We start from the raw sequence: 27,044 nt of genomic DNA, 5'->3' as shown, positions 1-27,044 counted from the left end.
TTGTTCCACCACGATATCTCCTCCTGCACTGCGTGCGTTACAACCACTAGATCTTCCCAACTTCCTGTAGCTTGTGACCATTGTTGTTGCAGCCATTCCTGGAATGGTCTCATGTGGAGCCGTACATTTGGGACCAGATGAATGCAGGACACCATCATGCCCATAATCTTGCTCGCTGTGCTCACTGTCAGAGCTCGCCCCTTCAGGTAGAGGCGCTTCTCCTTCAGCAGGGTCAGTGTTCTCTTGTCGCTGGGGGAACACCTTTCTCTGTATGGTGTTGATCTGTGCTCCCAGGAAGATCTTCACTTGCTGTGGTTCCACTGAGGATTTCCCCCAGTAAATGGAGAATCCCAGGTCTATCAGTGTACTTGTCACGTGCTGTGCGTGTTCTTTGCACTTCCTGTGTGAACTTGCCTTTATTAGCCAGTCGTCGAGGTAAGGGTATACATGGAACCCCTAACCTCCGTAGGTGCGCCGCCACTGCTGCGAGGCACTTGGTGAAGACCCTTGGTGCGGATTTTAGTCCAAAGGCTAGGGCTGTGAACTGGTAGTGTTCTTTGTTGATGGTAAATCTCAGTAGATGCTTGTGCTGCCTGTTCATTGGGATGTGCAGGTAGGCATCTTTGAGGTCTATGGTGGCCAAGAAGTCTCCGCCTCTTTTCTGAGGGAGGACCTCTTGTAGGGACGTCATCTTGAACTTTTGTGTTTTTATGTACTTGTTTAGGAACCTTAGGTCCAGGATGGGTCTCAGTGTTTCGTCGACCTTTGGTGCCAGGAAGTAGGTTGAGTACACTCCCTTGTTCCTTTCTCTGTATAGTACTGGTTCGATGGCCTCCGTTTGGAGGAGTTCCCTCGCTTCCTTTTGAAGTACCTCTAGCTCCTTTCCTGACTGCGCATTCAGTTTTGGTTTCTTGTTTGGCGGTGTCTTTTCCCGTTCTATGCAGTATCCGAACTGTATGATGTGGATATAGGGAGGGTCCTTAGAGGAGTGCTTATACTTCTTCTCCGTCCTGGGCGTGATGGACCTGCATGTTGCCGGTTCCTTGAACGCCTCTTTCCCTTGGGCCAGGACACTCTCAATCATGGGGAGGTACTGGCTCCTCGTTTGGGTGGGGAGCAGGGTCTCCAAGAGGAAGTCTGCCTTTGGTTTTTCCTCATCTAGATTGACTCCAAAGGCCATTGCCGCGCTCTTGATGACCATATTATAGACCCCAATGTCATCTGGCGGCGAAGGCCTCGAAGGATACGTGTCCACGGGCTCTTCTGGGCTTTCGGTGTCGAGGTCCTGCCACTCCGGGTCCTGTGTCCCCAAGGATGCAGAGTCGAGGGTCGTCCGCTGATCGTCACCCTCCTCCTCGTAGTAGAGGACTTCTTCCTCTAGATCAGTGGTTCCCAAACTTTTGACTCCTGAGGACCCCCATTGAGTCACCACTGGAAGCCGGGACCCCCAAGCAATTTGTATGAGTTAAATTTCAAACATTAAAACAGTATTTCGAAAAAATACACACGTGTGCACACAAAACAAATACTCAAAGTACTAAGGATTTTGGGGCCAGATGTACGACCATTTCATTTAGCACCTCACAATTGGCGACACATTGCGAGTGGCAAATTGTGAGTTGCTGAAGGAAATGTACAACAGTGTGTTTATTGCAATTTGCGAGCCCATTGGGAATGCCAGCCCTCCCAGCGATGGTGGCTTGCTGGGCTCTGCAGGCCACCATATCTCGGACTGCTTTTAAATAAAGCAGTTAAAAAAAAAATGCAGCCTGTTTACCATGCATTTAAAAAAAAAAAAAAAATTAACATTTTTATTTCATTTTCTAAGGGGAGGCAAAGGTCCCTGGGCCAACTGCCTGCCCGTAAAAAATAAGTTTGCATGCATTTGCAAAGGGGAAGGGGTCCCCTTGGGACCCCTTCCTATTTGCGAATGCATTACCATCTACTTGAAGTAGGTGGTAATTCTGACTGTTTTGCGACCGCAAAACATTTGTACATGGTTTTGAGACTCGCTATTTGGAAGGGAATGCCCCTTCCAAATAGCAAGTTACAAAACCTATTTAGAGAGTCGCAAACCAATTGCGACTTGCGAAATAGGCTATGTACATGGCCCAATAGGTTTTTGCATGTGCAAACGGATCGTACATCTGGCCCTTAGTATTTTATATTGAGGTAATAGCCCCTCTGTCACATGTATTTCATTTGTTTTATAGCATCTCTCATACCATTGTAGGATGTCATAGCACTTTGCATCACACACATATAGAGACATTGAATCATACATGTAAATCAGTGTGTATATAAAATGTTTAAAGAGTGCTTGGTCTGGAAAAGCACAAACTCAGGATTCAGAACATAACACAGTGGCTAGCATTGACTAACCCCAAATATATCTTTTTAGCAGCATCAGGATAATTAATAACTGGGACAAAATATAAGTTACTAACTTTTACCATGCAGTTTGCAAGCAGCTCTTTGATGACAGTATATAGGTCCCTCTGCTAGATTACGATTGTCACTTATGAAGTGCACAGTAACAAAAGAATCTCTGTGACAAAAGCAGTAACCACGAACCTAGGCACATAAAATACTGCTTTTTAAGAAGCATGTTACACGTTCTTTGCAGTAGGCACATTAACCCTCTGTGCTACATTAGTTAAATCAAAGCTGCCACTGAACAAAACTCTCCTGCTCTCCAGCAGGTACATTAATCACTGGCATTCTCTTGACACTTTTATTGTTGCTGGAAAGCTGGTAATTATACAAGAAACGTTTCTGTGCTTTTAAAACTGTTGCCTACGGACCCCCTGGGAATGTGTCACGGACCCCTGGGGGTCCGCGGACCACAGTTTGGGAAACACTGCTCTAGATGGTCCTGTGCCTCTGGACTGTTCAGCGGCCCTTCGGTGTCGAAGTCCTCCTCCTCTATTTCAACGATCACCGTCTTTGGCTTCAACGGAACCGCAAACCTCTTCATCTTTTCGTCAAACTCTTTCTTTCTTTGCAGGAAGTTATCCATTTCGGCCTCGAGCCGTCTCTTCTTTCTCTCCAGTTCGGCGTCGAACGGTTCGGCCAATCTTTTAGACGTTCTCGTCGACGTCGAAATGACCTTCGGGTCCTTTGTCGACACCGAAGCGACCTTCGGGTCCTTCTCCTTCGAAGTCGATTGTTCTTTTTCGGGGACGTGCTTCAACGACTGGCTTTTCGCCGGTCTTCACCGCCTGGGAGTCCTTTTCTAAGGATCCGCTGGGCTGTTTGTCCTTGGATGCAGCTGTCGAGATTTTCAACACCAGTGCTCCCTTCGAGGACGTAGACTCTGTTTTTCGAGAGTCTGATGCAGACCTTCGAGGATCTGTCGGGGGTTTAGGGGTCGTCGACTCTCCTACCTCTTTAAAAGTCTCTACGACTGTGTCCTCCTCGTCGCTCGAGAGTCCCAGGTCCCGAAGCGACGGCGGTTGTCCCTTGCCTTGCATGTTGTAGTTGGCTCTTCTCTGTCTCTCTCTAACCCGGAGAGTCTTCGGTGTGAAGGCGGAGCAGGCATTGCAGTCCTTGCTCTCGTGGTCGACCGGTAGGCAGAGGTTAAAAACCGGGTGCAGGTCCTTCTGTGCGCATTTGTGGTGGCAGTTACGGCAGAATTTAAAAAGGTGTCTTGTCCATTTCTTGCGCTCCGGGGGCCCCCTTTATGCGCAATCTCCGTTGGACGTCGAAGTTCTCCTTCTTCGCCGTCCCGGATAGATGGTGTTGTTCCTCATCGTCTTATCCAATCTTTTCAGTACGAAATTCGACTTTTCTGCGTCTTCTTTCCTCCAAAACTCTGGAGTCTCTCGGCGACAATCCAGACCCAGCGGCGGAAAAAAGAATCTGAAGATGGCACCCAAAGGAGGGAGCTTCCGCAGGAAGCGTGCCGACGTCACAGGAAGTACACCAAAAGGTGGGACGTCGACGCCCACCTGGGCTACAAAAAAAAAAAAAAAAAAAAGAGAGAGAGAGAAAAGACTACGATTCTGGACCCAACCACTAGAACGCGGAATAATGCACAGCATAGTGAATTCAGAAAGATTCACGCTGCAAAAGTATTTATATGCTTACCTGTACCAGGCTTGCTTGATTTTAGAAATAAAACAGTGTATTTTTATACAAAACCAGTTCAGTTCTTGAGTGTGTGAATTCATTTGCTGACTGAGTGTGTACATCAAATGCTTCACACTGTCCTCTGATACTGCCTTACTGCTCAACCAAGCTACCACTTTAGAGAGTAAGGTTCTGTCTAACTTTAACCTCTGCCAAACCTTTGGAGACCCTTGGACTCTATACACACACTGTATCTCACTTTGGTGCAGTTGAATATAGAGCCAGTTTCTTACACCCTGGATACCTGATTAGCAGGAGCCCAGGGCACACTCAGTCAAAGCACATCACTAAGCACATTAGCAGTTCAGCAAAAGGTGGGGCTACCATGCAGAAAGAGGGCACTTTCTCACAGCATCTGACTAGGACTTGTTTGGAAAGCAACGCCAGAATGACAAGGTATAGCAGATCAAAGACCAAGAGTCCTGCAGTCAACTAGCTAACCTGGAGTTTATGAGAATTTGAAAGGTGGAAAACCAACTCCAGATTAGGAACGGTCTTTGCTGGCGTTTGGGCGCTTTGTGGCCTAGCTCAAAGTGGAAGTTTTCAATAGGATGAAGAACTCTATTTTGTCAATGTTTAGTTCTAGGGAGTTCAAAGTTATCCAGGTGATGGCTAATGTTCAACAAAACTGAAAGTAGGCTGGCAGGAACACCACTCCAACCAATGAATTAATTGAGTGCCTTCATCATTAGCAGAAAAGAAAGCTGAGGCAAACATAAGAGAAGAGATGAGAGGGTTGAAGTAAATCATGAACATAAAGGCAAAAATGGAGTCAAGAGAATACTACAGGAAATTTTGCAAAATATCATGACAAAACAGAGGAAAATGCTCAAGTGTAGCCACCATGATAAGAATAAAGCTAGGCGATGGCAAAATCCCTCACGCCTACAATGGAAGAGGGTTGCCGGTCTTTGTACAGTGTCCTTTGGAGGTTGTTTAAAGCAACCATCAGAACAGTCTCCATTCAGTGCCTAAGGCTGTAGCAATGCTGTGCACATTCCAAGATGTGTCGTTATCTTCCAGAAATAGAGAAAGTTCACAATTAGCTGAACATTACTTTATTTTCAAAGGGAATAGGAGAAAACATATAGGCAAATAATTGCCCATGGACTAGGCTTCTGGTTCAAAAATGGTAGGTCGTCTTTGAGTCTGTAGAGACCACTGAACACCAGAGAGATATTTCGTTTATCAGTAAGCATAAGAGTGATGGTCTCCTATGCCATACTAATAACTAGTAGTGTTCATGAAACAGCGATCTGAACAGAGTCAGATTTGATAGACACCAGATTCCTGTACACAACAGTAGAGGACATAAGAAAAAACAAACATTCAGGATTACTACAAAAATGGGGAAGGTTAATGACAACAGAAGGAAAGAGAAGTGTCTAGGGATGCCAGAGAACTAAAATAAATTTTTCAATTTTGACAAAGCCTGTAGAACAACTGAAGCTCAGTAGAGTGGAGTGGATGTCGGAATTTGCCATGCGGGACTGAAAGGTCATTAACAATGCTGAGGAAAACTTTCACCACGTTTTGAGGACAAAGAATACAAGTGACTAATTCTTCAGCCAATGGTACAGAAACAACCTTCTCAGCCACCATCTAGGTAATCAAGTTAAGGCCAAACGTTGGCATTAAATAGGTACGAATAAGGAAGCGATTAAAGAAACTGACTTTTTTGCAGCCATGCCCAGAGGTTCTGAAGCCTAAGTGTTTAATGGAAGCCTAGGAGAAGGGGTCAGAAAGACCAAACCCCTTTCAGTTACCACAATACTTATTCTGACTGGGGCACCACATGTAATATAAAGTCAGTCTCGTCATTGTGCACAGAGTGATCAGAATTGTTTTGTGTACACTGCAAACGGCTTCAGAAGCTAGTTAATCAAGTTGATGTAAAGGAAGAGAGAAAAAAACACTATATATCTTAGAAGTCTGCCAAATTGTGTGCCCTGTATATTTAAGCATCTCCTGCACACAGGCCTTTCTTTCCCATCTATTAACAATACACTTAGCAATGCTATTCCAGCACAGATTGGTTGTGTGCTCCTAGTGTAAAGTCAAACGCAGGTATCTGTACCAAAAAACAGACGACCACAAATGAGGTCCAGAAATTAGGGTGAAAAGCAGGGTATTTTCAAACCAGCAACCTGAGCGGGCAAGATACCAGACAAAGGTGGTTGACTGCTTTGAGTAGCATTTTCTAGTTCAGCAACAAGATAACCTTTACTGAAAAAAATGGTAAAGTGATTTGTAGAAAGTGAATGATGGTCAAGAAAGTCACGGACACCCTTCATTCAGTAACTTAGACTGTAACCTACGATGCTGCATGTAATCACATATAATTAAATCAGAAAATTATAATGCTCCACTATCTGTAAAAGCCCACCGTTCATTTAAAAATCTCAATGGGATATGGTTTACGCTTTATTCTTAGCTCATATAGAGTTAAAATATGCGAAGACAGGAGAGGGCGATACAAGAGAAATCACTACATTAATTTATAAAGATATAAAGTTCTAGAACGTACTCAAGTACAGATCTTTGGTTATGAGCTGAAAAACATACACCCAGCAGCAGCCAGAGTTCTTACCTCTTCCGTTTTCAATGCGTCACCCGTTTTTCCTTGTAGGGCAAGGCGCAACTGTCGAATATACACTTGGAGGCCACGAGCAAAATACTGTAACCTGGGGACAACAGACATGAAACAAACCACGTGAAAAAATAACAGAAATAACTTATTACTGCTGTTCTATAAATATCTACACATGCAACTGACTATTTTGGAGGGCACAAGTGAGAACAAGCATTGGCATAGCCAGAAGGTCCAGCTTTTGGGATCGTATAACAGTTAAGCTAGAGCGACTGGCTTTGCCAATGTCTTTAAAGCTATGTTGTAGAGTAGTGTGGGTGCTGTGCAGTATGTTGATAAAATATAGATAGCATAAGTAAAAGATAGATTAAAGATATCAAATAGATAAATATAGATAACTAGATATATAAAAAGCATTTGCAATGCAATAGGTCTCGCATTTACGCAAGTTTAAACTACTGGCATTGTAAATGACAATGCCTTTTATTTATTTATGTTTTGAAAACCAAAACATAATAAATGGCAGTGTCATTTACAGTGCCAATAGCTCAAACTTGTGTAAATGTGGGACCTATTGCATTGCAAAATGCTGGTTTATTTATGCATTTTCATATAGCGGACGAGCTGTCGCCATTGCGCAAAGGCAGCCGCATGTTTATAATTGGATCACCCTTTCACTCTAAGTGAAAGCGCGATGCAAAAATAAACAAGCGCCGCCATTTCCAAAGCCCCTAATGGAAAAAAAGTGCTTACACGACTAAACAAAGGAGACAGTATAACGCCGCCAGTACACAATCCTGTCCGGATGGGCCGGCGAAAAAGGCAACAGGGCGGTAACCAAGAAGAATGATTTCCAATTACGAGCCAGTGTTTAGCATAAACGATGTTGCCAGTCAATCAAACAGATGGGCCGTGGCTACAAGTCCACTACAGAAATGTTATCGGTTACAATAAGCCTCGCAGAGCGAGGAGCGCATGCTCGCTAGGTCAGCGAGACCTAAAAAGGTAAGAGTTTTTTTATGCAGCTCCATATGTATATAAAGCTGCGATTGTCGCATTCAAACTAAAATATGATTCCACAACGCCTCCCTAAAAATAAAAGCGGAGTACATATGTTGAGCATTACCTGACATAAAACTGATGCATGCAGCAACAGGGCTCCTGCCAACTTGAATTGCCAACAATGTGCTCATTTTACATACGGAACAAATACCAAATAATCAACCAAGATGCCCCCATCAACATGTATAGGTATTGTAGTGAAATCGAGATGTACACAGATAAAAAGTGATTCTGGGGTTGACTCTTCCAAGTTCCGTCCTTCCCTGGGTGCTGTTGCATCTTCAGAGTGCACGCTCAGGCGTGCACAGGATCCGCGCAGCCCAGCTCAGGCACAGACAGAGGGATTGCTGTTAGCGTTTCGAAACGTTTATTTCAGTGTAGTACAGGGGATCTTACAGAAAACAATGATACTGCCTGATCGGATATGTTTTCACATATCATAGGGAAATGACCAGAGCTTGAAGTTTTGTTGATCGAAATATAGATTCGAGAACAAAGTTTCCGTACAGGGGAAAAAGTGCAGCGTGAATAATAGCAGAAAGGAAAGGCTCTTGAGGACCACTCTGAAAAAGAATACAGTCATTTAACAGCTTGGCACTCTTCATCCGCCTATTCTTGCTCAAGCACCTCCCTCCCCCCACCACCAGCAAATGTATAGTTTTATTTTATGAGATAGTATTCCTATTACAGTAATAGTAACCAGCAGCGGATACCTTTTGTATATTTGTATCCCCAATCGCATATTGAAATGTACACTAACGACTGAGATGCTCAGAATGCAGAGGTATGCAACACGGGTAGTGGGAGAGAGGATCAGGGGCAGATGGACGTGACAGACAGGAGAACAGTTGTAGGGGAGGTATGCGACAATAAGAGGCTAGTGATGTGCTCATGTGAAGTGAATAGGGCATTATGAAAAACTGCTGAAGACACTGGAACAGGGCTGGAAACAGCAATAGGTGCACTGTGAGAAAGGGACAAACGGTCACAGAGGGGAGAAGTCTGAAAAAGAATGGAGATAGAGTGTGGGGCACAGTGAGGAGGTGCTGGCAAAAAATGACTGAAGGAAGTGAAAAGTGAATAACTGCGGGAGGGGATGGCTGCAGAGGGAGCGTAGGCATCATAGAGGCAGCGGACCATGGTACAGGGAGGGTCGCTCGAGAATGAGCCAGCTGGGAAGTGGTGTTTGCGAGGAGATGACTAGGACCATCCACAAGGAGCAGTGACGCATCGTAGAAAGGCAGAACTTCCACGCAGCAAGAAATTTCCCGTGGATACCCAAGGAATGTAATTTAAAGTTAAGGTTTTAGCAGCCAGAAAGCATTTTGTAATCAAATTAGTTGGTTTTGGGGTATAAAATTAGTGTTTAGCGTTCCAAGGCTCCGAGTCAATTGCTGATTTAATGAAATGATAATCTGATTTTTTGGAGGAATTACACTCAAAATCAGATGTTAGAGGTGAATCTTGCCGAGTTCAGAAGTTTGCTTATAAGTTTTCCTCAATTGCAGGGAGCACTAACTATCATCAGTGTTCTTTAACAACTTGTGGGTTGGTCCCTATATATTGATGTATTGAAGTGTTTATTGACAATCTCTACTGCCTTTTATACCCTAAAACTGGCCTAATTTGTCTACTGCTTAAACCTGAACGGTCTCTGTACCCAGAGTTTTAACCCTGAAGTGAGCACTTGTACAATCTTTCTACCTCTGCTGGTTGTGGCCAAGATTATGAGATCCGTGAGCTGCTTTTAGTCTTCTGAAATATACCCCACCCAAATAGATCAGCCCTAATGTGACGTAGAGACTAGTTTGGAAAGCAAGAGAGAAAAATGTAAAAAGGGGATTTTAATGGTGAAATAAACGTGCAATGACATTTTGAGATATGCGACAAGCCATACCTGATTTTGAAGTCCTTTAGTTTCTCTGCATTAACTTCGGTTAGGAAATTAGGCTGTTTTCGGGCTAGTTGGTGGAAACTGTACAGTAAGCACTCCACGTAGCTGAACTGCAACTTGGGCTCTTCTTTATCAGAGTTCTCACCATTTTCCGCCTCTTCTGGGGGAAGTGGCATGTACTCCTGAGGGATAAACCAATAAGCAGACAATAAATATCCTGATTGTCTCTCATTTCTCCAAACCAAGGGGACCAAACATTCCTACAAAATTCAAGACTCTAATGAAGTTTGCCACCTTCCTCACAATTTATGCATTTTGAAGGTTGAAAACAAGTTTTTGACAAGTTTTGAGCAGTTGCTTGGAAGAACTGTAGTGTACAAATTGCATACTAAAGGCTAGAATGTGTAAAAACAAAACAGCAACTTAAATTGGTGGAGTTGGCCTCTGTAGGACAATCCACTGAACAGAATGGGTAAGTACAGGACAAAAGAGCCACAGTGGTTAATGAAGTAACCCAGGTAAAAGTCGGAAGTACAACTATAATCAGAAGAGGTTATATAAAAAGCCTGGAATGGAACATTCAGCTGGAGGAGCACAAGTGCCATGTCCAGAGTATAATCTTTTGGATTAACAATCATAATCAAGCTTGTTGTGCATGGTGAGGCCCTTTTGGTTCACGGCATGAGTGTTGGTGGTAGGACAGGGACAGAATTAAATAGAATATGTAGATAAAGTATTTTTCACTAGCAAGGAGTGTGAAACATCAAGTCAAGAGGTTTTGAAGACAAGACTTCAGCTGCAGTTAATCAATCTCTTTCCACACACAAGCGACACAAACTACAAAAAACTGCTTTGTGCCTCAGAACTGGCCCAATTTCAAGTCTAGATTACATAGACATACCAACATGCATGCACATATTTTCTGCCCCCTCTCCCAGACACTGCGCGCCTAGGAGAGGAAAAAACAGCCAGTCCATTTCCCTTTTATATAGTTAAACCCATTCCCCATGTGAACACCATCCACCATGAAATGGGCCACAATACCCACCAGAGCCAACCTATAACAGTCTCTAGAGGGACTAGCAGAAGAGGTCTCAAATTGGAGCTGAACACTGGGAAATCAGACTTCACTGGCCAAACTTGGTAGCCAGATGATAAAATAATAAATACCAGCACTCCTCAGCCAGTAGTTTGTTCAATTTTTGACTGATCAATGAGGAGAGCTTGTAGACCAGTATCTGTAAAGAAGAATGCGAAAGCCAGCGATTTGCTTGCTACTCTCCCATCAGACTTCACACTTGACTGGGAAAGCCTCTGGAATTCTCCCTGCGCTTGACCTGCTGCATAAGTAGCTAGACAGTAACTGCTGGGAATGTGCTCAGATTCAAAAGAAGAGATCTATGGACTCCTACTTTAAAAGACAGCTTAACAGACAGATGGTCCTTGAGCCTGGAGGCTACAACAGTCCAGATGCTTAGGTTTTGCAAAACAAACAAAAAAAGTGTGTCACGTTTTCCTCCCAACCTGAGCGCCACACAACTTCTACCAGTCTTCCTGTGAGTAAACCAGCAAATGACAAAAACCTCTAGAAGAACCTGAACAATCTGAGATAGTGACCTGCAATGGCACCTTCTGGGATAAACAGTGGAAACTCGCCCACCTGTCTAATAAATACCCCCAAAAAAGAGTCAAGTAGGATACAGGTGGTGAACAGCACTCAGCAAATAATTGCCTAGATTGCTAAAGGATCTTGGTTTGGGGGAGAATTTTAGGGGTATATCCTTTTAATCCCATGCAAACTTGGGTACCATAGATTATTAAAAACTAAAGACTATAATAGGATATCTGCCACTATCCAACCACTCCAAGGTCTAGTCTTAGTAAGATGACCAGAGCACTTCAAAACTTAGATAAACAAAGACATTGGGATCAATATTAAACAGTTTTCAAGTATCATGGGCAAGTCACCAATAAAATATGGGAGTATGTTTTCCAGCCCAGAACCTCCTTGGCACTTTCAGTTTTTACAAGTTATTGTGCACTGAAATGTATTTCCCTTTAATAAAGTGATTTTCTTTATTAAAAATGGATCAATAACTATTATATTAAGTGACAACTTTACAGCATATCCCCAGAAAGTAAAGTGTTAAAGGGAGTTAGTTCTTTTAGTTAGACAGAATGGACAGAACTAGGTTGAAAGGACATGGGTGAAGCCAAGTATTTAACCATACTTTAAGATTATATTTTGGTGTGGTGTCCAATAAGTGTGTGCATATTTTGACAAGTTGAAGAAGTTACTATGTCTATAAAGCATTACAAGCTAAGGGAATAAAAAGCTTTAGCTATTTTTTGACACAACCATGCTTTACAGCTTAAACAAATCTATGTAGTACTCTTACCAGTAGCTTGTCAAATAATTTCTTTAAGTTTGATTCCAGTTTCTCTGTCTCACCACAAAACGCACTCATCTCTGCCAACAGCTTCAAGACCTGTAAGCAAATGAAGGGTAAGGTAAGAGTAGGAGATGAAAGAACTAATACAAATGCATACCCAAGGTTGCTCTGCGCTACCCAGGTCTAGTCTGAAAAAAAAAATCTCACAATTCTAGACTTTAAATCCTAGCAATTTTGAATCTGACTAAGTGTTTTTCAGTGCCTCCCCAAAAGTCAGCATCAGGGAGAGCCATGGGAGGGTTGATCATGTATGTGGATCTCCAGATACAAGGGGTGTGGTCCAACCTCAACTGGCCATCACATAATATGCAAGCTTTGAGCTTCCATTCAAAAGGTTTAAATATCTCCTTAATTAATTGGTATAATGCGGTGGGAGTCAACGGGAAGGGTAATATAACTAAGGAACTGGACACTCGCCAAAATGCCCTGCTGGCAGTATGGAAGACAGCAGTAGCACCGTCCCTAGTCCTAGCAGGCGATTTTAACTGTCACCTGTGGCCGAATCTAAGACCTTTTAACAAGGAATGGTCCCGCTGTACAGTGGAGAAAGGGCCGCACTTTCTACTTTCACCTGAAGGGACAGACCTAGACAGGGTGTTGAAAGGTCACAATCTGGTACACACCTTGGATCTTGTAGAACTGGGTAGTGGCGGGGAGATTAATCCCACTTTTAAGTGGTAGAGGCTTTCGCTCCTATATTGATTTTATTATGGTCTCTAGTATATTCAAAACATGGGTCAAAGGGGCAGAAATAGAATGGAGCATATGTAGCGACCACAATCCCCTTAGGATTGATTGTGTAGAGAATGTAACAGACCAGGGGAGGAGACTCAGATGGTCCAAAATAGATGGGGACACCTTTTATAAATCTCTAATAACAACAGGGGCAGACGCATTCAATGTTTGCCTTGACCCCTCTATAGAGGGGGCTGCTGTTGTAAACGCATTTGAGGAGATGGCGCACCTCATCGAAGGACTATTAAAGACCACCAAGAATGGGAGAATAAACACCACCCCCAGGTGGTTTGATAAAGACTATTCACAGGCACATAAAGAGCTGAAAGCTAGCTTAAAATCTCTTCCTAGGGATAAGTTATACATCATCCAATGCAGGCGGGCATATAAAAAGGTATTAAAAAAACTGAAATATAGCCTTCAAATGCAAGCTTGGGATGACCTAAGGCAGGCTGCGGACAGAAGTGACCGGACAGAGTTCTGGAAAATTATAAACAAACCCTGTTTCCAGGACTCAAATGCCCCACAGATTTCTAGCACTATTTTGCCAGAACAATGGCATTCCCATTTAAAAAACTTATATAATCATACTGGCGAAACCAATAATGACGAGGGGCAAGGGCTAAGATGGGTTGCAAGGATAGAGAACACCCTGGCAGAAGTAGAAGGGGCCATACTAGGCCTATCCAAAAATAAAGCACCCGGCCCAGACGGCATACCTCCCGATCTCTACCTCAGCAAGGTAGAAATGTGGGCCCCCATTCTAACGAGGGTCTTAAACGCGGCAGTGGAAGCCGGTCTGCCGCGCTCCTGGTCCTCCGCAATAATAGTCCCGATTTACACAAAAGGGAATAGGGACGACCCCCAATGCTATCGCCCGATATCTCTGATTGATGTCACGGCGAAGGTGTTGGGTCGTGTTGTCCTTAATCGCCTTACAGAATGGGCGGACAGGCACCAGATAATCACTGATACACAATATGGGTTCAGGGAGGGAAGGTCAACTACGGACCAATGCCGGAATCTTTACTTGCTGTTTGCTAAGTACACTATAGCCAGTAAGGGGGCGGTGTACCTACGGTTCATGGATCTCTCTACCGCGTTCGATCACATGAACAGAGAGAAGCTATGGGCCCTGATGATAGACCTAGGGGTGGACCTGGATTAACTCAACATTCTTAAAGCCTTGCATTGGAACACCACTGCTTCAGTTCGTTTTAACCCAGACGGAGGCAGGACACCTATTCCCATGCAACAGCGAGGTGCGGCAGTGCTGCATTTTAGCTCCTTTTTTGTTTTCCCTTTATATTAATAATCTTGACAGCGAACTAAGTAAACTAGGAGTAGACTCTCCTCAAGTAGGTAGCCGCCCGGTCACCGTCCTGCTTTATGCGGACGATGCGGTGCTGTTAGCTCGGTCCCCCAGGGGGCTTCAGAGGCTGATTGACGGGTTCGGCAGCTTCATGAACACCCTTGACCTATCCGCAAATTTGGACAAGTCCTATGTCATGCTGGCAGGGGCCAGACCAGACAAGAAGTTTTCTTACAAGATAGGCACCCATAAAATAGGACAGGTTCTGTCCTTTTCCTATTTAGGCCTTTTATTCGATGGGTTGTTAAAATTCAGACTTCTGGTGGAAAAGCACTGTTCAAAACTGGTGACTTCTACCGGGGCAATAATGAATTACGGTCATAGACTGGGCAGGTGGTATCCTGAACAAGTCATGAATTTGTACAGATATATCGGTTTCGCTAAAGTCACCTACGGGGCAGAGGTTTGGGGCTTCGTAAATATTCAACAGGTACAGGCAGAGGAAAATAAATTCTTTAGAAGGGTACTTAAAACCCCACATAGTATCCCTGCCTATATCACACATGAAGAACTAGGAGAAGCCTATATTAAAGATCAAATCAAGGTCAGGCCGCTTTTGGCCTGGATGAAGATCTGGATTAACCCAGAGGCAGACCTAAGCAGACAAATCATAACAGACTGCCTGAAAAGAGACAAAGAGGGGTCCATCCCCTGGTTAAAATATGTAAAGGGAACATTTGAGGGCATTGGCTGTAAGAATCTTTTTATTAACCCTGAAGCCATTACCACCCAAGATAAACTGAGAGTTAAGAAATTGTTTGGGGAATGGACAACTGCAAGCAGGGTGGCCATCGAAGAACGTAAACCCACAGTTGCTGCCTATAGATTACTGAAAAATGAGAGTGGTATGGAACCCTATCTCTCACTGACCCACAATGCACAGGACAGAATTTTTATGACCCGTTTTATGTTCAACCTTTTACATCATCTACTGGCTGACCCCCCCCAGGTTTTACTTCATCGGTTGAGCAGAAGGATACATGCGGCTGCGACAATAGGTCTCCGCAGGATACCCTTCATTTTGTTTTATTGTGCTCATTTTATACACTACCTAGGCGCAAGTTCATGGTCGGAGTCTTGAAAAGAGCAAAGCTTAAACACGCCAAGGTAGCTTTTTTGTTCCTGTAAAAGGCTAATGATGCTTATACCCTGTTCTGTATTACGAATTTTATTAAAATGGCGGTCAGGATAAGGCACTCGAGAAGGAGGAGCCGATTATATTGCCCATTAACGGAGTGACCCTGTGCAAATGAAATGTAATGAATTGAATTGTATTTTAAAGTTTTTAGCCCTTTTTATGCACTTTTATGGTATTTTTTTAAATGCCGAATAAAGAAATATTTGATTTTGATTTGAATCTGACTTCCATCTAAGCAAACAAGATACTTAGGTAGGAGACATGGCATCTATATAAATATTGTAGAGTTTATGTAGAAGGTGGCTTGGGAAATTGAGAGTAGCTTATCTGTGTTGGTCATAGCATTCAAATAAAGCATTGGTGTAGCCCATAGGTCTCGCCTTTCGGACCTTATAAGTGTTTAGCCACGCAATAGCTGATTTTGTTGCACCAAGGATATTGTGCTGCATAACTAAATACTTATAAGGTCCCAAAAGCGATACCTATTGGCTATGCCAATGCTTGTTTTGTATATCAGAGGTAGGGGAGTATGGGCAACTGGAGTATGTAAAAGATTGGGCAGCATTAAGTTGGCACCAGAATATTCACATGGTGTAGGCTTGCCCGGTGATTACTGAGTTCTGGATGAGGTTTTACAATGTATATCAGAAGTCACTACCTCCGTCCTACCGTAGGACCCACTGTGCTGCTTCTCAACACAAGGGTGGTAACCAAGCGGATGAGGCAAAGAGCTGGATTTCAGAACTTGGCTCTAGTACTGGCTAAATGCTGTATAGCCATGTCATGGAAGGCAGATGCAGTTTCACCCATTCACATGCACCAGAAAGATGCGATCAGATGGGCATCGACTGAGTTGGTGGTACGAGCAGACACCATGGTCAGGGATGGGAAGTGTCACCCAATGGAGCAATGGGAGGTTTATCTAGAGAAGCTGAACAGATTGCCTGAGAGTTGATGTGAGCTACGGCTATGTGCTGAGTTTGTGGGTCACAACCTAAGTATCCATACTTACCTCACCATCTGCTTGACTACATCGGGGGTATATACGGAGGAGTAACTATTGCTGGGGATAGTGGCTTTGAGGGGGCTAGCGGGGAGAGTTCTGAGACATATTGAGGTTCCGTTTGGATTGTGTTGGTGGACAACATGTAACTCATCCCAAATGTAGGAAATGCGGTTGGGTGAGGAGCTGACAGCGGGTATTGCTTGTTCCCTTTTACTGTGTTATTCGGTTGTTTTAATGAGACTATCCGATTTCTAATACGGAGGGTGGAAATGCACTCATGGGAATTGGAGTGATCCGGATGCTCTGCTGTTTGTACTGTATGTGCATCAACATTACTATGATAAAATAAAGATTTTTTTATGAAGTGGCATCGGAATCTCAGAGTCTGGGAAGCATGAGGGTAGATGGGGTACATTAGAGAGGTGGGTGAAAGCAGGAGTATGCATGTAAGAAGTCAGAGTTTGAAGACTAGTGGGCCAGAGAGGGTGTGTCAGAGAAGGTATTAAAGTGACTGAGGTATGTTGGCATCGTAGAGGAATATTAGAATGCAGGGAAATGTTGGAGAATTGGAGGGAGTATTTTAGGTGACAGTGGTGTGTTGGAGTGTGTATGGGTTCTAGACCAGTCTGGTTTGTCAAAGTCAACAAGTATTGGAGCTTCTGGGTTACATCTGTGGAGTATTAGAGTGGCTAGTGAATGTCTGAGCGGTCAAAGGATATTAGCGCAGCCTCAGTGGTAAGGAGATTGCTAAGGAGATTGGGGGATAATAGAGCTGCTGTGGTATGTTGTGAAGGGTGGCCAATCTTTGTTGGAGTGTGAACAGGACTAGGCTGGCAATGGCAGGCCAGATGAGTCAAGGTATACCAAGGTTACCATGATGGTATACTGAAGAACTTGAGGGCACCGGAGTATGTCAGAGAGCTCAAGAAGGAATAGCCTGGCAGGTCAAAGAAATCATGAAACAGTCAGAGAAGTACTTGTACAGCTGGGGCAGGTCAGAGAGGGTAATATATCAATCTGGTCAAGAAGCAGAAGTGTGGCCGCAGTATATTGGGGAAATCAGGCAGACCGGAGTATATCGGAGCTTGAGAAATATTAGGCTGGTGCGATAGTCAACGTAGTCATGGAGCACTAGGGCTGTAATATGCAGGGAAGTCAAGCAGGCTGGGGTGTATCAGCCAGCATGAGGAATATTAACCTGTCCAGATACCTCTGAATGGTCACGTCGCTGTTTGGCCGCAAGAGTAGGTCAGATAATTCACAGTAAAAGTACGGTTGGGGAAGGTCCAAGAGGTTGTAAAGTACTAGGGCAGTCAGGGAGTTCGGTGTTGGTTTCTACTCAATCCTCCAGGGGTTACTCGCCACCATCTAAGCTTGGTTATACTTTCTGGTGTTTTGTTTGTCTATCAGTTCTTGTATTAGTGGTTTCTCTTTCTTTTGATTAACTTACGGATGAGCTACAGATTGATAAAATCTGGTAATACAGCACAGCAATATATGGTGAGATACAGAGGAATATTGAAGTGTCAGAGAGATCAGAGAAAGACATGGAGTTGGGAAGACGAAAGGAAGAGGGGAAATGGAGAAAGGGTCCAATGGAAAACTGGAGGGAAATGACATTACAAAAAAGAAGAACAACAAATTGAGACACAGACGAGAGGTTTAGAAATTAAATATAGGAAGAGTGAGAATGAAAAAACGGAGAGAGGATGATGAGGTGACAAAGAAAAAGCCACAGAGAAGATGAAGGGCAGAAAAAGGAAGAGACAGAAGAAAGAGGGGAAAAGGAAAGAAGAAAGAGGACATAAGTAATGGAGAGAACATAATGTAAAATTACAAATGATAGACATGGGCGAAAAAATTAAGAAAAAAACGCCGAAAGAAAGCAAAAACGAGACTGGGCGGAATAAAATACTGCCAAAAGAGGAAGCGGCGGTCGAAAAAGGACAGGCTATAAGAGTGGGGATCTGGGGTAAAGGTAAAAGTACAGGAAGAAAAGGGAAGGATGGAGCGGACATTTTGAGGTAAAGAAAGAGATACGGATAACATTATCTACAGGGGAAGTACAAAGGGCAGTCGACACGAGATAGCTCCTCTTTTCACATGTATATAAGACGCCTGACAATTTTATTTTATTTTTATTTTGAAAGTTTTATATAGCGCGAACAAGATCTTTGCAGATAACAGAGCGCTTTACATAGGAAAGGGGTAAGTGATAGGTAGGGTGGGTAAAGGAGGGAGCATGGTTAGGAAGGTAGGTCATCAATACAAGTAGTACAAATAAGAGGGAGCATGAACACTCAGGTAGGTCGATAATACAGATAAAACACATGTGCAAAGGGATCAAACAGATAGTACAAATCGGCGCAGAGTCTTGAAAGATCAAAAATATCAGTTCAAAAGTATTTGGCCATGAGGATAGCTTTAACTTCATTCTTAAAGAGAAGAGTGGAGGAGATGAGCCTGGTTTCAGGCGGGAGTGAGTTCCAGATCCTAGGCGCCATTCCTGAGAAGGAGCGTTTGTAGGTTCTTTCCTTCCGGAATCTTCGAGGCTTCAGCAGAAGATTGTTTGTGCTTCTTGTGGTTCTGGAGACGCCGGAAATTGTCAGCTTCTGAGTGAGGTAGCCGGGTGAGTTCAGGTGTATAGCCTTGTGCGTCATGCAGGCAATCTTCAAATGTATTCTGGCATCAAAAGGCAGCCAGTTCAGGGATTTAAAGTCAGGGGAGATATCAGAGTGTTTTTTAGATCCAGTGATGAGTCTCGCTGCTGCGTTTAGTGAAGCTCTTAGGGGTGCAGTTGTAGTTAGGGGGAGACCGCAGAGGGCGATGCTGCCGTAGTCTATGCGAGGGATGACTAGTGCTTGTACTGCATTTTGGAAGTCTTTGGCTGGGAGGAAGTGTTTAAGTTTCCTCAAGGTATTTATTTGGAAGTTCGCTCCCTTAGTTGCCTTACTGATATGCTGCTGCATGTTGAGATTGGCGTCAAGTGTTATGCCTAAGGATTTTGCTGAATCCACGATGGCTGGTTGGACATTAAGTGCAGTTAGTTGTTTAAGCCAGGTTTGAGTGGTAGCGATTTTCGCGGGGGTGAGATCAGAAGGAACTCAGTTTTCATAGCATTGAGTTTGAGGTGGTTATCGGCCAGCCAGGATTGGGTGCTTCTCATCGTTGAGTTCAGACCCATAATGTCATTGGGGGATTGTAGTTTGAGATATAGCTGAGTGTCATCGGCGTACATGTGAAAGTTTACATTGGATGCTTGTAGCAAGGTGGTGAGAGGTTCCATGACTAGGTTGAACAAAGTTGGGGATAGGCAGGATCCTTGGGGGACACCTAACGCAACAGGTACTGGAGAGGACATCAAGTTGTTGCTCTTGAATTTCTGAGACCTGTTGTGTAGAAAGGAGGTGAACCACTGAAGAACAGACCCAGAAAGACCCATTCTTGTCTTTAAGAGTTCGAGTAAGTTCTCATGTTTCACAGTATCGAATGCTGAAGAGAGATCAAGAAGGATGAGGAGGCAGGTATCATTTTGATCTAAAATTTGGAGGGCGTCGTCAATTATGTGAATCATAGCAGTTTCGGTACTGTGCCCTGCTCGGAAGCCTGATTGATGAGCGTTGAGGAGATCAAACTGTTCTATGTGCTTTGTCAATTGCAGTTGCACGCATTTTTCCAACAGTTTGGCGAGAGTGGGAATGTTGGTAATAGGACGGTAGTTGTTTAGATCAGTGGGGTCGGCTGTTGGTTTCTTTAGTAAAGGAGTAACTTGTCCAACTTTGAGGGAGTCAGGGATGGTTCCTTGTTGAAGTGAGCTATTGATAATTTTAGTCCAGAGTGGAAGGAGCAAAGGGGTGAAGTGAAGTCTTTTACAGCGTTAGCAGGAAGAGGGTCAGTAAGGTGATTGGATGGTTTCAGGGTGCTGAGTAGTCTGTCAATTTCTTCTTCAGAGCAAGTGTCAAAGGATAACCATGTCGCATTGTTTTTTGGCTCATTGAGCGTTATGCAGTGGGGTTTGGGGTAAAGGCTTGCGTCAATGAGGAGATCGTTTCTTATGTTGTCTGTTTTTTGGATAAAGAAAGCGGAGAAATCTTCACAGGAAGGTGAATTGCCTATAATGTCGACTGCTTGGGGTTGTTCCTTGGATTGTGATCGGATTAGCTCGAACAGTTTTCTTGGACGGTTTTTGCTTGGTCGAGCTGGAGTCTGAAGAATGAATATGCTACTTACCAGTATGCATCTGTTCTTGGCATGTAGGGCTGCTAACATTCATATCTTAGCATTAGATCGCCGCCTAGTGTTGGGTCCGGATGATCGCACATTGTTGTCCTGGAAGAGTCTTCGAAGTATCCTGAGATAGGTGGCTCCTCCCCTGGACTACAGTGCGCATGGGCATCGGCTCCATCCCCAGATTGTTTTTCGCCATTGTGGCAGAAGATGGAGTGAAAAGTGTAAAGGATGTCCATGCTAATGACTGAATACAATAGTATATCTGCAGCTGCGACAGGCACCGGGGAGGAGGGTGGGCGATATGAATGTTAGCAGCCCTACATGCCAAGAACAGATGCATACTGGTAAGTAGCATATTCAGTTCGAGGCATGTGGGCTGCTAAATTCATATCTTAGCATAGAATACATAGCAGTCCCTCCATCAGCGGCGGTTGCCCGTGCCAGCTGCAGAAACCTGAAAGAGTGTCTTGAGAACAGCCTGTCCTACAGCAGCTTGCTGCTTGGAATGTACATCAACACAGTAGTGTTTGGTAAAGGTATGTGGTGTAACCCACGTGGCTGCTCTGCAAATGTCCTCTAAAGGAATGTTCCCTAGGAAAGCCATGGATGCCCCCAATTTGCGTGTGGAGTGCGCCCTTGGGGGTATGGTTAGAGTGCGCTTGGCCTTTTGATAACATATTTGGATGCACTTAACAATCCGCCTGGCTATTCCTGCTTTTGAAATGGGGTTGCCTTTGTGTTGTGGTGCGAAGGCAACAAAAAGTTGTTTTGTCTTTCTAAAGGGTTGTGTCCTGTCTATGTAGTACATCAACGCCCTCCGTACATCTAATGTATGGAGCATTCTTTCCGCTACCGTTTGTGGGTTTTGGAAGAATGCCGGCAAGTCAATAGTTTGGTTGAGATGAAACTGTGACACCACCTTCGGAAGGAATTTGGGGTTAGTGCGTAGCACTACCCTATTTGGATGAATCTGAATGACAGGCTTTTGGATTGTGAGCGCTTGTAGCTCACTAACACGCCTCAGTGACGTAATAGCTATTAGGAAAGCTACTTTCCACGTTAGGAACTGGAGTTCACACGAGTGCAGTGGCTCAAAAGGTGGTCCCATCAGTCTGGTGAGGACCACATTGAGGTTCCACACCGGAGCTGGTGGTGTTCTTGGGGGAATGACTCGTTTCAGACCTTCAAGGAAAGCTTTAATGGCAGGCACTCTGAAGACAGAGAGATGCTGCCTGTTTTGAAGATAAGCCGCTATGGCGGATAGATGTATCCGAATGGAAGTGTACGCTAGATTGCACTTGTAAAGATGCAACAGATAACAAATGATGTTAGGGATAGATGCGTCTAGCGGGTTGATGTCATTAGCAGTACAGTAAATGACAAAACGCTTCCATTTTGCAGCATAGCATGCTCTGGTAGTTGGCTTTCTTGCCTCCTTGATGATGTTCATGCATTCTGGAGGCAGGTTAAGGTATCCGAACTCTAGGACTTCAGGAGCCAGATCGCCAGGTTGAGCTGTTGCGGATCTGGATGCTGAATTTCTCCATGGTTCTGCGTCAAAAGTCTGGGTGTGAGGCGCAGTCTTTGATGCGGCACCACTGAGAGTTCGAGGAACGTGGTGTACCATGCTTGGCGCGCCCACGTTGGAGCAACCAGGATGAGAGTCATCGCGTGCTGCCTTAGCTTTCTTGCCACCAGCGGTATCAGAGGGGCTGGCGGAAAAGCGTACGCAAATTTGCCTGACCAGTTCATCCATATCGCATTCCCCTGCGACTGTGGGTGAGGGAACCTGGCGGCAAAGTATTGGCATTTTGCGTTTTCTTTTGTTGCAAACAGGTCTATCTCCGGATGACCCCACTGCTGGAAGTACGGGTGGAGTACAGATGGGTGTAACTCCCACTCGTGCATTTGATGGCTGTATCTGCTGAGCAGATCCGCCATCTGATTGTCCTTGCCCGGGAGGTGTTCTGCCATGAGGAAAATGTTCCTTTGAATGGCCCACTTCCACATGCTCTGAGCCAGATGAGACAGCTGTGGCGAGTGGGTGCCTCCCTGCTTTTGAATGTAGTACATCGCGGCCATGTTGTCCGTCCGGACTAACACTACCTTGTTGCACAGATGTACAATGAAGGACTTGATCGCCATGAAGATTGCCATCAGTTCCAGATAGTTGATGTGCATCTTCTGTTGCTGCGTCGTCCATAGTCCCTGCACTGTGTAAGTGAGCAGATGAGCTCCCCAACCCTGGAGAGATGCGTCCGTCGTCAGGATAATCTGTGGCACTGGCTCCTGGAACAGTCGGCCCTTGCAAAGGTTGTGTGGAGTCCACCAATGCAGAGAGTCGTATGCCCGACTGGTAACCAACACTAGGTCTGTTAAATTTCCCTGAGCCTGTGTCCACTGATTTGCTAAGCACTCCTGGAGCGGGCGCATATGTAACCGCGCGTGAGGGACTATGAAGATGCAGGAGGCCATCATGCCTATCAACTGCATGAACACTCTCGCTGGAAGCGAGTGTTGTGGTCTGAACTTCTGGATTAGAGACTGCATGCTGTCTATCCTGACTTGGTTTGGTTGAGCCATGGCCGTCAGGGTATTGATCGTCGCACCTAGAAACTGCCGGACATGTGCTGGCTGAAGATGCGACTTTGGGTAGTTCAACGAGAAACCTAGATTGTGAAGGTGAATGGTAGTCGACATATCCGCGGCGCACTGTAGTTCCGACTTGGCTTGAACGAGCCAGTCGTCCAGGTAGGGGTAGACATGGATGTTCTGCCTCCTGAGGTGCGCTGCTACTGTCGCCAGACACTTGGTAAACACCCTCGGGGCTGTGGTGACTCCGAAGGGTAGGACCTTGAACTGGTAATGCTTGCCTTGGATAGTGAACCTGAGGTATTTCCTGTGGGACGGGTGTAGTGGAATGTGGAAATAAGCATCCTTGAGATCTAAGGTTGCTAAGAAGTCCCCTTGGTTTAACAAGGGAAGAATCTGTTGCAGTGTAAGCATATGGAAATGTTCCGACAGTATGTACAGGTTGAGGGGACGTAGATCTAGAATGGGCCTGAGAGATCCGTCCTTCTTTGGAATAAGGAAGTACAGGGAATATACCCCTGTTCCTTCCTCTCCCACTGGCACGAGCTCGATTGCGCCTTTTTGCAGCATCGCCACTACTTCCTGCTGCAATAAGTGCAAATGCTCTGCGGACATAGGCCGTTGCCTTGGTGGAATGTTGGGTGGAGTGGACTTTAACTCTAGACAATAACCGTACTGGACAAGTTGTAGCACCCACCTGTCTGTGGTGATGTTTCTCCAGACGGGCAGGAACTGCTGCAGTCTCCCCCCGACAGGTGTTAAGTGGTCGGGGGGCAGTGACAGAGAGTCACTGTTTGCTTGGGGTAGAGGAGCGGGAGTTGTTGTTTGCTCTGCCGCGACCTCTGTTGCTGTTATTTCTGTAACCTCCCTTGTTCTGTTTTGTGAACGAGGATTGTGCTCCACCTCTTGAGAATTGCGATTGCTGACCCATTTGTCCTCTGGTGACTCCACGTGCACCTGAGCGACGAAAATTATTGCCACGAAACTGTTGTGATTGTAGGGCCCCCATAGATTTAGCAGTTTCCGTGTCCTTCTTTATCTTTGAGGGTGGTGTCAACATCTGGAACAAACAGTCTATCAGGATTGACTGGCTGATTAAGTATGGTTGTCTGAATATCAGGTTTAAACCCTGATATGCGGAGCCAAGCTTGTCGTCTCAGCATGACGCTAGTGTTGATCGCCCTAGCTGCTGTGTCTGCGGCGTCAAGTGCACACTTGATGGCTGCGTTGGAGATCAGTTTCCCTTCCTCAATAAGCAGTTTGGTGCCTTCTTGAAACTGTGGAGGCAGGTGCTGTACAATCTGCTCTAGGGTGTCGTAATGCGCCCTATCGTAACGTGCTAAGAGTGCTTGTGTATTTGCAATACGCCAAAAGTTGGCAGCTTGTGCCGCCACTCTTTTGCCCCCTGCCTCTAGCACTTTGGACTCCTTGTCTGGGGGAGGAGCTTCGCCCGTTGTCTGGGAGTTGGCCCGTTTCCTGGCATTTGCGACCACAAGAGAGTCTAGTGGCAACTGTCCCCGAATGTATGCAGGGTCTGCAGGTGCTGGACTGTACTTTTTCTCGATACGTGGATTGACCACTCTCGCTCTGGTAGGTTCTTTAAAGATGTCAGCTGCATGCTTGAGGACTCCCTTGAGCATAGGCAGCGTTTTCACAGTTCTTTCAGAGACTGAAAAAGTGTCAAAAAGAAAGTCCTCTTCTACTGGGTCAGCATGCATGTCCACATCATGATTAGCAGCTGCCCTCTCAATGAGTGCATGAAAACCTGCAGAATCCTCTGTTGGGGATGCACGTGCACTGAAAGGCTGTGGGTCTTGCCCCACACTTTGGGTGCCTTGGTCACCAATGTCATCATATGCATCTGGATGTGCATCTGGTTCATTGATGGGGAAGGTGTATTGGTCCTCCCCATGATATCCCTCACCCTCAGAGTGTTCTGGTGAGGGAGTAGGGCTTCTTCTTGGAGGAGGCTGGATAGGTTCTATGAGGCCAGAAGCGTCCAGAGGAACCCTTTTTTTCTTTAGTGGGATGACATATGAGTCCAGAGGCTCAGAAGTAATCCTCCTTTTGTATAGGGTTAATTTGCCAGTGTTGGCGTCGATGAAATGCTCAGAATCGTCCTCTGATTCGGGTTCTCGACCTGAAGGTACCCCCGCCGTAGAAGAATCCGACTTCTTTGGCGTCGATTTCGTCGAAAAGGCCTTCGGAGCCTCTTTCGGCGGCAGAAGGAAGAGAAGCTTACTCTTAGGCTTTGCCGGCGTGTCCTTTGGCGTCTGAGGCGACGGTAACGGAGCCGACGTAGCAGCGGCCTTGTCCCCGATTCTCTGCAGCGAAGCGGCGACGGGGGACACTTCACTCACAGTGGCTTTTGGCGCTGACGAGGATGTCTTGACCTTCCCCTCGGATCCGACGTCATGGTGGCCTTTCGGAGTCTTGGACGCCGATGCAGTTGCCGTTGACCCAGAGTCCTTGGATCGATGCGCAGATGTGCCAACCTCCGACTCCACTACGCGTCCGACGGACGGAGTCCCAGTCGGAACCGGAGCCGTGCCGCTGGCCTTGGCGTGCTTAGACGGTGTCGCAGCGGTTGATCCGTGCCGACCACCCTTCTTAGAGGATCCCTCCTCTGGCGCCGATTTTGACCCTGTGGAATCGACAGACTTCTTCGACTTCTGCGGGCCGGAGGTCGACGGAGCCGATGCGGCGGCGGGTGCAGTAGCTTTCTGTTGGCCGGCCGCCATTTTAGGGACGCTCGAGTCCTTAAGTTTCAGTTTCGTTTTCGGGTCGGCCATTTTAGGCGTAGTCGATACCGTCGGTTTCGGTTTCGATCCGGCCTGCCCAGCAAGTATGTCCGTGGCCGGGCCTGAAGGCGGGGCCGTGGCTTGCGGTACGGGGTCTTGGGTAAGGCCAACTGGCGATCCCGTGACCCGATCATGATCTTCGAAACCTTCGGGGCATAGCTCGTCCCCTGAGCTATCTGCCGCGGCCCCATAAATCTCTTCGACGTCCCCTACCTCGTCGACGTATTCAAGGCCTTGATCCACGACTCCGTCGTCGTCTTCCGGATCCGCCTCGACCTCCGTTTCGGGTGGGGATATTTGGAGATGATGACCCTGTTCATCTTCTTCTTGGTCGCCGAAGATGTTTTCTGGATCCGGGGCCGCTTGTCTGGCCTCCAGGCGCACCGCGCGCCGAAGCTTGAGAGTCTTTTTCGACCTGAATTGAGCGCAAGCCTTACACTTGCCGTCGTCATGGTCCGGTGAAAGGCATTTGTTACAGACCGGGTGCAGGTCTATATGTGGGTACTTGGACCCACAGAGCGGACAGTACTTAAACGGACTCCGCTCCATGCTGGAAATTCGTGGTCGTGTCGCGATGAGAAGGCCTCGATGTCCGAAGAGTTAAAAAACTCCGCTGAATCCGACTTCAAGAGTTGGAAGAACTCGAGACCGTGCGCAAACAATACCGACGCTATAAATACAAGGCCTTTTGGCCTTAAAAAGTTAGTTTTACTCGGTTCCGACAGAGAGAAGTCGAGACCGCATCCGAACCCAATGGCGGAAAAAAACAATCTGGGGATGGAGCCGATGCCCATGCGCACTGTAGTCCAGGGGAGGAGCCACCTATCTCAGGATACTTCGAAGACTCTTCCAGGACAACAATGTGCGATCATCCGGACCCAACACTAGGCGGCGATCTAATGCTAAGATATGAATTTAGCAGCCCACATGCCTCGAACATCTGATTTTGAGCGTTTTATTTTCATGAAGTATGCGTTTCTCTTTTTCTTCAGAATTTTTAGATGCAGTGCCGAGGGAACAGATCTCCAGGTGCGCTCTGC

General features: G+C 45.7%; 1 protein-coding gene across 1 annotated transcript in view; it reads right to left on the bottom strand.

The window, feature by feature from the left end:
• The window catches only part of API5 (apoptosis inhibitor 5), a 150,336-nt gene that overhangs the window by 89,854 nt on the left and 33,438 nt on the right, over positions 1-27,044 (bottom strand). Inside the window, exons 8-10 of the mRNA XM_078684341.1 lie at positions 12,077-12,166; positions 9,681-9,859; positions 6,722-6,815 (exon numbers count right to left, since the gene is read on the bottom strand). Coding sequence (XP_078540467.1) covers positions 6,722-6,815; positions 9,681-9,859; positions 12,077-12,166 — 363 coding nt within the window. The remainder of the gene's footprint in view (positions 1-6,721; positions 6,816-9,680; positions 9,860-12,076; positions 12,167-27,044) is intronic.

This window comes from Lissotriton helveticus, chromosome 3_2 (genome assembly GCF_964261635.1).
Source record: "Lissotriton helveticus chromosome 3_2, aLisHel1.1, whole genome shotgun sequence".
NCBI lineage: Eukaryota > Metazoa > Chordata > Amphibia > Caudata > Salamandridae > Lissotriton > Lissotriton helveticus.
The sequence above is the reverse complement of the archived record's forward strand: the minus strand, read 5'-3'. Positions and strand labels throughout refer to the sequence as shown.